The following is a 13,697-nucleotide window of genomic DNA, read 5'->3' on the forward strand; positions in this document are numbered from 1 at the left end:
TAGAGATCAATTAAGTTTGTTCTGGGTATAAGCTTTCGTGTGCATGCACACTTCTTCAGATACAAAGTTGATCTGAAGAAGTGTGCATGTACATATACCCAGCTTATACCCAGAACAAACTTGGTCTCTAATTTTTGGGACAATTTAAAATTGATTTATTTCAACCGCGTCAGACCAACACAGCTACCTACCTGCACCTTGGAAATATTTTATATTGAAAGGCGAGGTATGAGTCAATAATAAAAGCAAATATTCTTTTACATTTTCTTTATTTATATTTTTTTTAGTTTAAGAATTACACACTAGCCAACATTATTATATATTTACATGCTGAAACTGGCTGTAGTAAGTTTAGATTCAAGAAAATATCTCTTATGTGCTACTCAATTTACAATCATCATTTGACTACCTCCATGATCCCAGAGGTTAGCAGTCCTTTTGAGAAAAACATGAAAATCTGATGCAATGATATCCACTAGTATTTTGCATTTTCTAGCCATTGGAAAATGTGCATTATGTGCATATTAGAAAGGCTACAAGGTCATTAGTAAGGCTGATGATTACTACATTATGAAGTAAATAGTACTAAGTAAAAAAAGAGAGAGAGAGAGAGAGAGAAGAACGGTGCAAAGACAGTACTAACAGAACCATTTAAACACCCATGCAAATTAAAATGTGAAAACTCAAAACATAGTCAACTTGATAGAATTTTTGGATGTTTTAAATGCCCGTGTTAACTAACTCAAACTGTACAATGAACCTTAAATATATTTTCGGGTGAAATTTTCTATAAATGGCATTAACAATGAAAACATATAAAATGCTGATAAACCTGAATTAGATAACTTTTAGAGATGTGTGAAGCATTAAGAAAATAATTTAAACTAACTCTCCAACTAATATCGAACTGCAGCTAAGGTTGCCACCATTTCAAAATAATAGTAATAACAAATTCATCATCAGAGCACTTACAGAAATAATTTGACACATAAGGTATGTGTTGTATATAACCTGCAAAGATAATGAATTCCAATGTATCAATTAATTAAAATGGATAGAGATGCTATCTGTATAAGCTAAAATATGGTAGTGATTAATTAACATTCCATTTATTCCTCAAAAATTCAGACAAATGTTTCCTAGTGCATTTTGTTAAACTTTACCTTTGGTGTTAAGCAGTGTCTTGATAGTGTTCCCTTTAAATAAATTTCTAAAGTAAAGATTCTTTGGCATGGGGGGGCTGGAGTAGGGCTAGGTTGGTAAGGAAGAGACTACTATACACTGACAAATATGCCTTTCTGAAGACATTTACCTTCATGAAACAATGTCTAGAGGCCTGACCTTCATTTATACTCAAGGGGAATGACGCAAAGAACATGTGGGGTTCTGATATGCACATGGAACTCTAAATGTGCATGACCCTGCTTTGGTGTTTGGTACAGAGGCACCAGGCCCATGGTAAACTCATTGGTAGAGGACGATCACACAGGCACAGTTCTTCTGTTCTAAGCCCACATACTATAGCATGCATTGTCCATCTGCATTGGCCATTGTGCAGACCGCTCGCCTTTTAATTCTCCTATAACTGGAAATATGAGCTTTGCTCCTCTGTCATGATGGCCAAAAGCCTCTATGTTCTAAAAGGTAGAGAATTTTTAAAGGAGCCCATTATAACACATAGGTCAGGTCTCCTCTCTCTACCCATAGATATGCTCATTCGACTACATGACCTCATGTTGCCTGGGGTCTACTTTATAGCATGCTGATTAGCTCAAGGGTTAACTCAGAGCTGCCCATTAAAATGGAGTTGCACCAGCCCTATTCTCTCAAGATCATAGCTTTAGTGCAAGTGAACATCAAAGCACATCTTTCTGCTGCCGTGTCTACAAAATTCGGCTATGGATCTCCAATCATAGAAGGAGCACTGCACTAGCAGTTACTGCCCAGTCTCTTTAGTGTTGAGAAAGCTGAAATATCAATCACTCAATATGTGCAGGTATTTACGAGATGCTAATGCAAATAGGGCATGCGCACATGTACATCAGAGCCACTGGAAGGGGTGCTAACTGAAAACTCTCAGTCGCTTGATTTCTCTCTGCATTGTGTCAATGATCCAGCTAATGGTCTGTGCATTGACTGTTATAAAGTTGCACTTCCCACAGATTTGTGTGTTAAAATTCTTTTCTGGAATCCAAGTCTTATGCAAAAGGGTGTTTAAATTATTCTGCTAGAGAACTGCAAATATTGTACTTGGTTTTTTTAAAAAAATCACTGAACAATTACTGTTTCTATTGACTGCTCATTTACAGCTTATTTAAATATTTACATGATTTTAGGACACTAACCTAAACCATAAATAGAATCAGCTTTTTGCCTTACATTAAGTACAAATTAGAAGTTAAAAATGTTAAGAAATCTGATAATATTTACACATGTTCGGTTTTAATTATGATTGCTCACTTTGTATGTTCTATGTACAGATAGCAAAATGTTATGACCACTACTTTAAAATTATTGTACCCTGGCCTTCCTTTTCGCTTTTTTCCATATAAATATTTCGTATTTTTTCTGCTCCTTCTAGGTATTAGGACTTTTTTTTTTAAAGTTACTAGTGGACAATGTTTTTATTTTTAAAAAAGAGAAGAAACAGGCAAGCAATGTGAGAGCTAGTCTACTTTGAGATGCTAGGAGGTACAGTACTATCATAATGTCAAACTGTGAAATGCTTCGTAAGAATTATATGCATTGATCTGCTGATATAGAAATGCCCAGTTACCCTGTATAGTAAGATTTTAATTACATTAATAATTTGCTTTCTCAAAAAAATATTCACATATCATTTGAATATAGAAAGAAAACTGTTATTAGCTTATTCCTTTAAAACACCTATGTAAGAGTCTAGCCCAAATCCAGACAACCACAAGAGCTACAGGAGGGAGGATGCCTGCCTGCGTACCAAAAAAGAAAGAAAGAAAAGAAAAGAAAAGATAGGGCTCAGCAGCACCGTCTTAGTCTCAGCCCGGATCATCCACCAGGAAGGCAAGAGCAGGCAGTGCTTGCTTTTGACTCTGTGAGCCCTCTTCTCCTTTCCCATAACTGACTGGCAGTATAAGCATCTCACCCCCTTCAGTACAGATCATCTCTTAAGTGGGGGGCAGGAGCATCAAGACAGAGTCCACGTGACCTTTTGCTTACTCCTCATTCCTGTTTCCTTCTCACTGTGCGGATGTGATATAAAGGGAGAAACCATGATCCCACAACTCTGCTGGGGTTACAAACAGTTTGATAGATCTTGGAATTTCACCTCCCCACCCCCCAAATTCCTTTTGGCAACCTTCCTGCACCTCAATAAAGCAGAAACCCATTTCCATGTGGGTCACTCTCACTGGATTAGGATGTCTGTGTGCATATATCACGTATATTACACGCACACACACACAGAGGAATATATATACACATATTGGCATACATGTCTATATATTCGTTGTTTGCTTGGATAATGTTTAGTGTTTTGTTTCGTCTGCTTGCTAACTATGAAATTGGAACACAGTTTCAGGTATGCTTTTTGTTTGTTTTTTTAAACCATTATTTCAGTTGCACTGTTAATGTACATTTTACCTTAACTTAAATGGGATTTGTTCCCCAGATATATCTATATTGTATATCTATCTATATATGCACTTACTCTCATGTTCTCTATGCATTGTGCTTTTGTGTCTGGCAGATTCTAAGTCCCATCCCACCCCCATATTAGAATATAAAAATTCTCAGATGTTTCCTTCAGTGCTATTATTCAAGACTTTTGTTTCCCTCTGGGGATGATAACAGAAAATGTTCAGAATGACATTGCTTGGTTCTTTCTTCCCAGTCATTAAAACTGCAATAATATAGAAACATAACATTCCTTAGGCAAACACAAATATGCTGCATGATTCTTTTAGTTTGGAAAATGCATATTAGACTTACTAGCAGTCATATACAGAATATATTTACAGAGCATTGATTGCAAAGATATTGTTAAAACTGTGCCGTATTATATAGTAATTTTGCCATAAATTTCACAAAGATGAAGAGAAAACACCTTAATTGCTGGCTAGTATGCATCCTGAAACCTGAAAAGATGGAGTGATTATTATGTGGAAATATAGACCAAACAAAACTGTGAGAGAGTATATTTTAGCTCAATTCAAAGGTAACCATGTATTTAAGTTTGCTTTATGCAACGATATTATGGTCCCCCACTTTTTAAAAGCTCAATCTAGTCTGTACACCTGTACACAGTATTTAGAATTAATTAGCTCAGAAACAGGGTAGTCTGTCTATTCCTGGAAGCATCTTTTCCTTAATAACAAAAAGGACCTCATGGAGGTGATTGTTTACTTGCTTTGTCATCCCTGTGGGTAGAATTTCATCCTCTCATTGGCAAGGTCAGATAATATTATGGCTTGTACTATAAACTTCCAGATATCTTAAAGTGCAGCACTAGGAACTGATTTTGTAGTTTTTATTATAGCTGACCTGTTGAACCAATGTGAGAAAAAAAATGTATTTTCTTTGAAGGCCTATAAATCCCGTGCATTAATTACAAGGTCAATATTTCTCACACTCCTTAAACTTCATTTCTTAGAATAATAATGGGTGTTTGTACAAAGAAAATGAAAATCAGAATAAACCATGAATACAGCATAGCTCAGCTGTCACAAAAGATGTCCTAAGCAAGGATTGTTTAAAACATGACTAGTCCAGTTGTGGATGAGATCAAAAGGCAGATGATGCCCTGACTTGTGAAGTGTACTCAGCCCCAATGCACATGGAAAAACATGAGTCACGTGATCAGTATTTTTTACAAATACATCATGATGTTCAAAATTCTCAACAATCATGTATGAACACTGGGTGCTCAGTTAACCCAATTTTAAAATTCTTTACAGAGGAAATGCTCAAACACTCATAGTGCTACTAAAAAGTCAGGTGGAGAAGATACACCAATAAATAAATAAACTCTGCAGAACTGACTGGAAGATTCAACAATACTTAGTGGATTTAACTTTTTGCCTTTATTTTGTCCCACTGTTTCAGGAACGGGGACCATAAAATAGTATGAATTACTTGAAGAAAAATGGGGGCATTTCTATGGTTCATGATTTTGAGAAAAATAAATCAGCTTCTTCTACCAGAAGATGCTGGAGAATCCAGCTATTTAAAATAAATATTTCCCCCCAGTACTCTCAGTATTGCGTCTAAAAAGAAACACTTCTCAAACTGTATGCAATGGAACTGGGTGAGGAAAACAACCCAACTCTTATAAGTTTATAAGCTGTCTGTCTTTTAAAATATATATTGTCTAAACAGCAGACATGATTCTATTCCATCTATTTGATGTGGAAATGAGATACAAATCAAAACAGCAACTGAGAATTCGTAAGAGAGGTTTATACTAACAAGCAAACTGACACCAATTATTTGTATAGTCTTTACCTGTCCCTTACATTTGGAAACATTTGCCACTGTTTTCTCTCTTCCACAGGGAAGGACTGAGCACCGAGAGAAAGCCACCTATGAAGTCACTTGCTGGCCCACTTACATTTGGCACTTTACACTTAGAATGCTTCTAGACATTATGCTTCATGGCACACTGTAGCACATAGTTGGGAATCTCTCAAACAGCTCTTAAGGGTCATTGTCACACAGCACAGTAACCACTGTGCTGCATTAACTCTTTGCAATTTATCTTTCAAATGAAATGCTTTCAAGTTTCATGCAAACTCCTCACTCACCCAAAACTTCCCTTCTCTACATCAGTAACATCATCTATTTGGGAAACCTCTGATACTCATCCGCATGGTATGACGGTAGGCACTACTTAATTTCAAGTCAATGCATTTGACAGGTAACGCAGGAAGATGGTTTGGATTGCCAGTATAACACTTCTCTCCATCCAGGTAATGTTGTGTACGTTCCAGATGTGAAGAGAGCCATGAGATACATTGCTCTTTGAACTCAAACCTATTTTCTTGCTTCCTCTTTCTGTGCTTAAACTTATGAGTGCTAAAAGGAGGGTGGAAACAACAGAATGAGGAAGTTTCAAATTCTGCCTCCATATATCAAATGCTATTATATATTTAAAGGTCATGTTGTATACATTTGTACTGTAACTTAAGTATTTCACAATTTTGCAAAGAAAACCCAAACATTACAAAACAGATTATAGAGTGGGCCAGCAACTAAGGTGTTTTAAAATAACTTTTTGTCCTGAATAGGTTTTTTGTTTTGTTTTCCCTAAGTCCCACATTTGGCTGTACAACCGATTTTGAAGAGAAATCCAGTTCTTGATAGCTGTGTGGCTTTATTTTGTTTTAGTTCACATAGTAAAGCCAATAGACAATATTGAAGAAGGAGAAAACAACAGGGAAGAATATGCGTGACCATCGATCTATGGCATTTACATCAGTCAAGTCAGGGATGGTAATTTTCAACTGAGAAGCACGTCTCCTTAGCCGGCTTTTCTTTTGTGCCACGTGCCGTTCCAGCGCATTGCGGCCAAAGCTGTGTCTTGGTAAGCCAGCCTTCCGGTACTGAATACTTGAGGTATCATAGGCCAGCATAGTGCTTCTAGGGTCCCCAAGGCCTATAACAGCTTCAGAGGCAGCCATCTCATTTTTTATTTCAAGCGTGCTCAACAAAATGTTTTCATGTGGATCCATCTGGAAAACACAAGAGGTTGTCTTAGAGTGTGTAACGAAACGTCAGACTCAGCCAATCATCAAGCAGGCAAGACCCAAAAAGTCCAACTCAATGTTGGCCTACGGAAGTATGCAACTTAAAGTGGCATACATACATTTACTTGTGGGTCCTGTATTTTGAAAGCACAGGCAAAGACATTGTATGGCACTGTTAGTAGCCACATGTTTGTCTGGCAGATATCTCGGAAACTGGCGGCACTGCCACTATGTGTTTGCATGAAGTGCTGCACTTTGCTGGCCCAAAAGTTCTGTTCTGACAAGACTTCTCAGCATTTACAATTAGAATGAGCTCAAAAGAATGACACAGCGATGAGATACATCAGGTATAACTTCTGCACTTCATCACAGGCCTTCTGTTTGGATGCAGTGTGAAATCCATTGGAACAATTTTGGAACTCTCATATCACTAGAGTTCAAAATGCATATTTTGATATAAAGATTAGATTCTGTGTTTAGAGAGAAAGCTGATGAGCTGTTTTACACCTGCGCTAGGACCTCTTTCAAGTTGCAATGCCCAGGATAACAGTGTTCAATTCATCTTGGAGCATCTCATCAGAACAGAAGGCTGGCCATGGCATTAGGCTGTACTTCAGAGGCAAGTCTAACCAGGCATTCATTTCAGAGTATAATCACATTAAATCTCAACACTGGTTTTGGAGTATTATTAGTAACTTTTTAAAATGTGAGATTATATAGTATACTGTAATAAAAAATAATAATGCCATGTTGTTTCTGGCATTAACTATACAAAAGGAAAGTGGCAGAGCTCTCTGTTACTCTGAGGTAAATCTTTCACCACCTGCAATTTTTTTCCTCAAAAAAGTTGCCACTTTGCTTGGCAGGAGATAAGTACCAATCCTTAATTTTAATAGCCGTTATAAACCAGTTTTCTTATCAGACAAATAAATTTAAATTGATGCTGAATATTATGTTGACACATTATATATAAATAGTTCAGAATAAACAGCATTTTTGTACTCTTTCACTCTAGCAATTCCTTACATGACTGTGAACTCAAGTGTGTATACAGGATTCTTGCCCCATTTCACAGGTCCTCACTCACTTGCATCTGTTAATTTCTACTGCTAGAGGGCTTGGAGAATTTTAATTCTTGTTTGACAGTATGTATGAAAATTTTCCATGGAGAATATTTAAGGCAAGGGTTTCTCAAACTTTGTTTCTTATCAAATCTGATAGGCACACTACAGGTGACTAACGTGCTCACACATTTGCATTTGTCTGCTAACAACTACAGACAACAGGGGCAATATGGATGTACACATGTGTAATGAGTGGTTTGAACACTGCAGCCAAAGTTTTACATATTTATAGAAGGTTTATAGATTACCAGTGAGGAATATTATTATTATTATTATTATTATTATTATTATTATTATTATTATTATTATATTTAACTGATTTAACTCATTAAATGTTTATCATGATATCATATTGAAAAGTTGTTTTAATTCAAGGATTCTGAAGTAAGCTGAGTACATTAAATTTGAAGTTGTGATGCTAAACCCATGTGGGACTTCGCTTCTTAATTTATGAACATTTAGGTTTCAACAGATCAAGGTGTAATTTAGTCAAAGTGATCCAATTTTGCTTTCCTATCAAAATCATGTGGAGTTGGGTATTGTTTGAAACCCCATATAATTTCTTTCTGAACATTGCAATTGAAAATCTGTTCCACGGTCACAAAATATGCCTGTTGCATAGTTTATGTCTGAGCTGGAAGACATTTACGGTCTAGCCTGTAACAAAAGTAACTTAATTCTGATCAGAATGCCTGGAGTAGGTTCTCTACCACTTCCCATCGAAACAAACAGCACATTATTTCTGCAGTCCCATAACAAACATTTATGTATCTATAAGCATAGCCATTTCATTTTACAAGACATTACTACTACTCCGTCATTGAATTTTGAAGTCAGCCAGCCAATCCCAAACAGGAGTAAACAGGCAGGGGTGAATATTCCGCGCCCCCCCCCGTGGATAATTACATATTTCAACATGTATTTCGTGGCATCAAGCTTTATTAAAGAATTCACCGTTTCGAAAACAGTAAATTCTTTATAAAGTTGTTTTTTAAAAATCATTTTAAAGCGAAGGAAGTTAGTCTTGTGACACAAAAACTGCAAAACAAATACGGCATTTTCAATTACATCCAAGATTAAAGAACAGGAGCACTGGTTAATCTGAACAGCTATACTGGGGGTGGTGGGTTGGTTGGATGGGGTGAGTCACACAAGCAGGGTAGCAAAGCTATTTTAAAGTTTCATTTTCCATTTCCAGTCAGAGTCCAGACCTCAGAAGTTAAGCCAGTCTTCAGCCTTCTACACACTTCAGGTAAAATGGAACTGTGCACTTGGCCAGAGATAAATTTACTTGAATGTAAAATAGGGGTTGGTGTATTCTGACAAGGTCACTTTACAGAATATTGAGGGTATGAAACACTGAGAAAAAAAGTGCCTGGTAATAAATATAAATCAAATTCTCAAATGGCCAGCTTTGGAGTCTTCTATGGCTGCTGCGGAGATGCCATTAGCGGTTGCTGCAATGTGAATAACTTGTCACACACCCAAAGAATTTAGGAGAAAAACAGCATATAAGCAATTTAGTATTACTCTTTTTTCTTGTCAGATGTTTTTCTGCTGTTATCAGACTCCTTGTCTGATAACACCACAGTTTGAGAAGGCTGGAGGTCTCTACACCTTTTCCAAAGAGACATTGGAAATTACTACATAGCCGTAAATTAGTAATGGATGAACCTCCCAACTGATTTACTGTATAGCAGTTAGAAAGTGATTGCACATGTCTTCAAGCTTTTCCCCGTTGGAAATTGGTCTACCTTTCATTTCCGAAATAGGAAATGCACAAGGTTACGATAAAGGATGAAAAGCAAATTGACCTGATTTTTGGATCTGAAGTGAAGTTTTAGGAAGGCAACTGAAAGCATCATTGCAATACAGCAGGTTCACCCATCCCTAATGAAAATGTATGCTTATAACTATATAGAAGCTTACAATACAACAGTGAAACACATTAATTCTGCAGGGCGCCTTTTATCCAGACGGATCCCAAAGCGCTTTACAGATTTTTAGAAAGTGACATCACTTCACCAACAAGTGCAATCACCTCTCAGGCGAAATGGGGTGGCTATCTAACATCGCCAAACAACGCATTGTATTTTAGTACAGGAAATGAAGAATGCTGTAGCCAATTAAAACTATGCAGTGGGTGGGTGAGTGGTGGGAATGGTTCAGAAGGTAGAAGACAACTTAGAATACAACCAAAACTTGGACAGGAGCCTGGCATTAAGATGCCAGTTCTTGCAAAAAGTGCCGTGGGATCTTTAATTGACCACTAATGGTCCAAGATCTCACTAGTAAGTCTCTAAGGATAGAATCATTAGAAAACAATAAAATATACCTTTGTTGAATACATTTCTGGACAATGATATGTGCCAATTATTCTTCTGTCCTGTAAGTTAATAAAATCAAGACCGGTTTCCATAGAGAAAAGGCAGCTGTTAGCTTTCATTAAAAATTAATGTACTATAGGCTATTATCATAAACGATGCACTTTAATTAAAAGCACAGGGCAATCTGAGCCAACAATCAGCAGAAGTATATCCTTGGCTTAGAGGTGCTGTTGTTGTCTTGGCCCTGACATTGTAGACAACACAAATTTGTAATGGAAATGTACAGCCCCCGCACACACAAAAACCTGGTCATTTTTGACCAAGAAAGGAACGATGACATGTAAACATTAGTTAGGAGAGAGGGGAACAACATGGGGATTTAAAAGGTGGTAGGGGGAAGGAAGTCTGGATGCTGATGTGGTTCTTCAGCCAAATAACAGGATTATTGATAGGGCAAGACAGACTTTATGTATAAAAAAAATCCACAGGGCAGGGAAAATAGGTAAACATGTGAAAGGGGGACAAGTAACAAAAACAGAAGATGAATAGTGCAAAATATTAACTTGAACATAATAATCATGGAGGTATCAAACAATCACTTTAAATGATAACATGATTAAGTGATAAAAATAGAATTCACTGTTGGGCCTAAAATCAGCTTGCAAAATGTAGACCACAGAGCATGGGACATTGCTGACCCTCCCAGCTCAAATAGCAGATAGACCTACATGGCAAGTGATTCCCAATATCTAGAAACTCCAAAATGATGGCTCTCTATAGGTGTTGACTATTTAATATCAGCAGCACACAAATCTAACAAATTATTCAGGTATAAAATAACTATACCTATATAATAAAGTGACAGTTTTTATTTAGTGGTTACATTAGTAGCTTTCTTGCTTTAAAAAGCAGCTTTATTCTTGAGGTGCTTCTGTAGTGCACATTTATTATTTACTATCAAACATGCATCAAACTGACACAGTAAAGCATTTCAGCCCTTCAGTTCCATTGCCTGCAATCAACGCACTTTTAAAACATGGACAAACGAAGCTGTCAATACAGTCATACTTTTTTATTATTATCTCTGATTCTAAAATCAAATGGAACGAAGCAAACAATGTGTGAGAGCACTAATGCAACATTGTCAAAATTGGCCCAATTATTGGATGGATTGTCTTATCCATTCAGCATTTCACCCCTAACAAAGCCCTTCAGTAAAAGATCTGACTGATCATTTCAAATCAGTATGTCTTCCTTACTGTCCTCCACTCTACTCTTCTTTTCCATGTCCACCCTTCCCTTTTCTCAATTTATTTAAGACTGCTCCTTCTGTCAAAACCTTCTGCTTTCCTTTTCCTGCTACCTTCTCAATTCCTTTTCTTCACCTGTGCTGTATAGTCTTATTCTAAAACTACTGCACTAGGCCATTTAGCCTATGCTGGACATGGATTGCTCAGTCAATGGCAGTCAGAGAACCTTAGGATCAAAGCAGTTCAGTCCAGGGCAGCAAATGACTCTTTAGTTTGCTTGCCTTGTTGTTCTACAAAAGTCAGTTCTTCCAGCTACTCTACAGCTATCACAACAATATACTGTAGATTATCCGGCCTCTCATTTTGTGCACTTGACCCATTTTAAGATTAATAAATTTTCTGAGAAATTGTTTCATCAATGTACAATTTACTATATAATTTTAACAACATCGGAAATAAAGCTGACTGAAATTAGATCTGCGTTTACAAATGTGCACCAATAGGTGTGTGTAATTGCAACCCACTATTTGCCCAAATGATACCACTGCTTCTGTCGAAGCATTATGCAGTTGTACTTTTCTATACTGTCTGAACTGCTACATTTAAACATTCTATTTGTGAAAGCTGTATCAAAATTATTCTCTATAAAAAGATCTTGAACAACAACAACAAAAAAGTACTTTCTGAGAATTTTTCTGTCATGGCGAAAGCTAATTATTTAGCTCTCTGAAAGAATTGGAAGGCAGGCTTTCAGATTATGTAAGATAACTGATGTATCTTAAACAAGCAGAAGCTGGATACACACTGTCCTTGTGCAAATTAAAGATGGCATTCTGAGATTGTTGCTATGGACAGAGAGCTTTACACAGCTGACTTGACCTTTTTTCTGATGTCACCAGGAATAGCACTACAGACTGTATGGAGAAGCTACCTTGTGACCTTTTCTGTAAGAGGCCACAGGCAAAGTCTGCTGCCACCACTGCCTCACATTACCTTCAAAGCAAATTCTTACATAATGCTAATGGAGAGATGGAAAACAATGGCGTGCACACTGCTGGTTTATAGAAAATTCTTACACAACAGCAATGCATAGTTATAAATAGTTGCTTTTAGGCACTTTCTTTTTAAAAAATACAAATTCAATGTGGGAAATATGGATTAAAGTAGCCATTTATTGCAGACTGCTTTAATTTTGGCAACTCTCTAAACCTGCAAAGTATGCCGTATAGATTTTGACCACATTCTAAACCAGAGCTGGCTAACCTATAGCCCTGCAGATATTGTTGGACAACAATGCCCATTATCCCTGACTGTTTGCCCTGCTTGTTGAAGCTGATAGGAGCTGGAGTCTAACAGCATCTGGAGGGTTACAGGTTTTCCATCCCTGTTTTGAACTGTAGCTTAACCATAAATATTTACATGGTGGAAAGTCATGTATACTTAAGCATATCAAAGCTTCATGATATCCTAAACAGTAGGAATAACTCAAGATAAAGGCAAACACTTAGCAGGATTCAACTAATGAGTGCTATCAGCAGGAACTCTGTGCAAAGACTTCCTCTAGCACAATGGGGTCCCACACCCTCCAAAAGGATGTCCCTGGAAATTGGCTCGGGGGGGGGGGTTACTTTCCCAATACTCAATTTTTAAAGGCACTGGGATGTCAGAGGAAATGAAATTTTCTTTATGAATTCCCCATCCCTGTCATTCACAGTTTGCCACCTGACACTGATATAGCATTATCACACAAATACATTTGCATTTGTTGCACTTTTTCATTGGCATATTTGTGGAAACTGTAATGAGTGGACCAGCTCTATGCCACATTTATTTCAAATTCATTTGAATTTTTTGTTGTCATCGTGGGAGTGCAAAAGGGATGCAAACTTGATTGGTAGCTGGAGATTTAGTACTGAGCAGAACTGGTTCTATCTCCTTTGTGGCCAGGAAATCGGTAGCCTTTATACTGCAAATCTCTTTCCACTTTCTCGTGGACCTATGAAACTACTGAATGACACTGACAGCTGAAATGGGAGCCAAGAGCAACACAAAAAAGGTCTCTCACCATGTTCTTCAATCCTACCTTCACTAGTAAACTAAAACACAATCCTGGCTAAAGTCCCCCCAGGCTTGCTCTTTCTTAATTATGCCCCTCTCCCACCTCTTATTCTGGCTAGGGAAATTTAACAAAATGACCTGGAACCAGTTGCCTGAGATGGAGACACTTTTCAAACAACATAGAAATACAAAAGGAGAACACATAATACTAAATAAAAA

At 37.2% G+C, this 13,697-nt stretch overlaps 1 protein-coding gene across 7 annotated transcripts in view; it reads right to left on the reverse strand.

Annotated features, from left to right (window-relative positions):
* Window positions 1-252: 252 nt before the first annotated feature.
* GABRB2 (gamma-aminobutyric acid type A receptor subunit beta2) overlaps window positions 253-13,697 on the reverse strand; it is a 116,485-nt gene continuing 103,040 nt past the window's right edge. For 5 of the 7 annotated variants that reach the window (XM_082214729.1, XM_082214732.1, XM_082214727.1 and 2 more), the window contains 2 exons: window positions 10,179-10,229; window positions 253-6,704 (listed from right to left, as the gene is read on the reverse strand). In XM_082214729.1, coding sequence (XP_082070855.1) covers window positions 6,357-6,704; window positions 10,179-10,229 — 399 coding nt within the window. In that variant the 3' untranslated portion in view covers window positions 253-6,356. The remainder of the gene's footprint in view (window positions 6,705-10,178; window positions 10,230-13,697) is intronic. The other 2 variants (XM_082214731.1, XM_082214733.1) reach the window with 1 other exon arrangement.

Source organism: Podarcis vaucheri (assembly GCF_965113315.1).
Source record: "Podarcis vaucheri genome assembly, chromosome: 2".
Classification (NCBI taxonomy): domain Eukaryota; kingdom Metazoa; phylum Chordata; class Lepidosauria; order Squamata; family Lacertidae; genus Podarcis; species Podarcis vaucheri.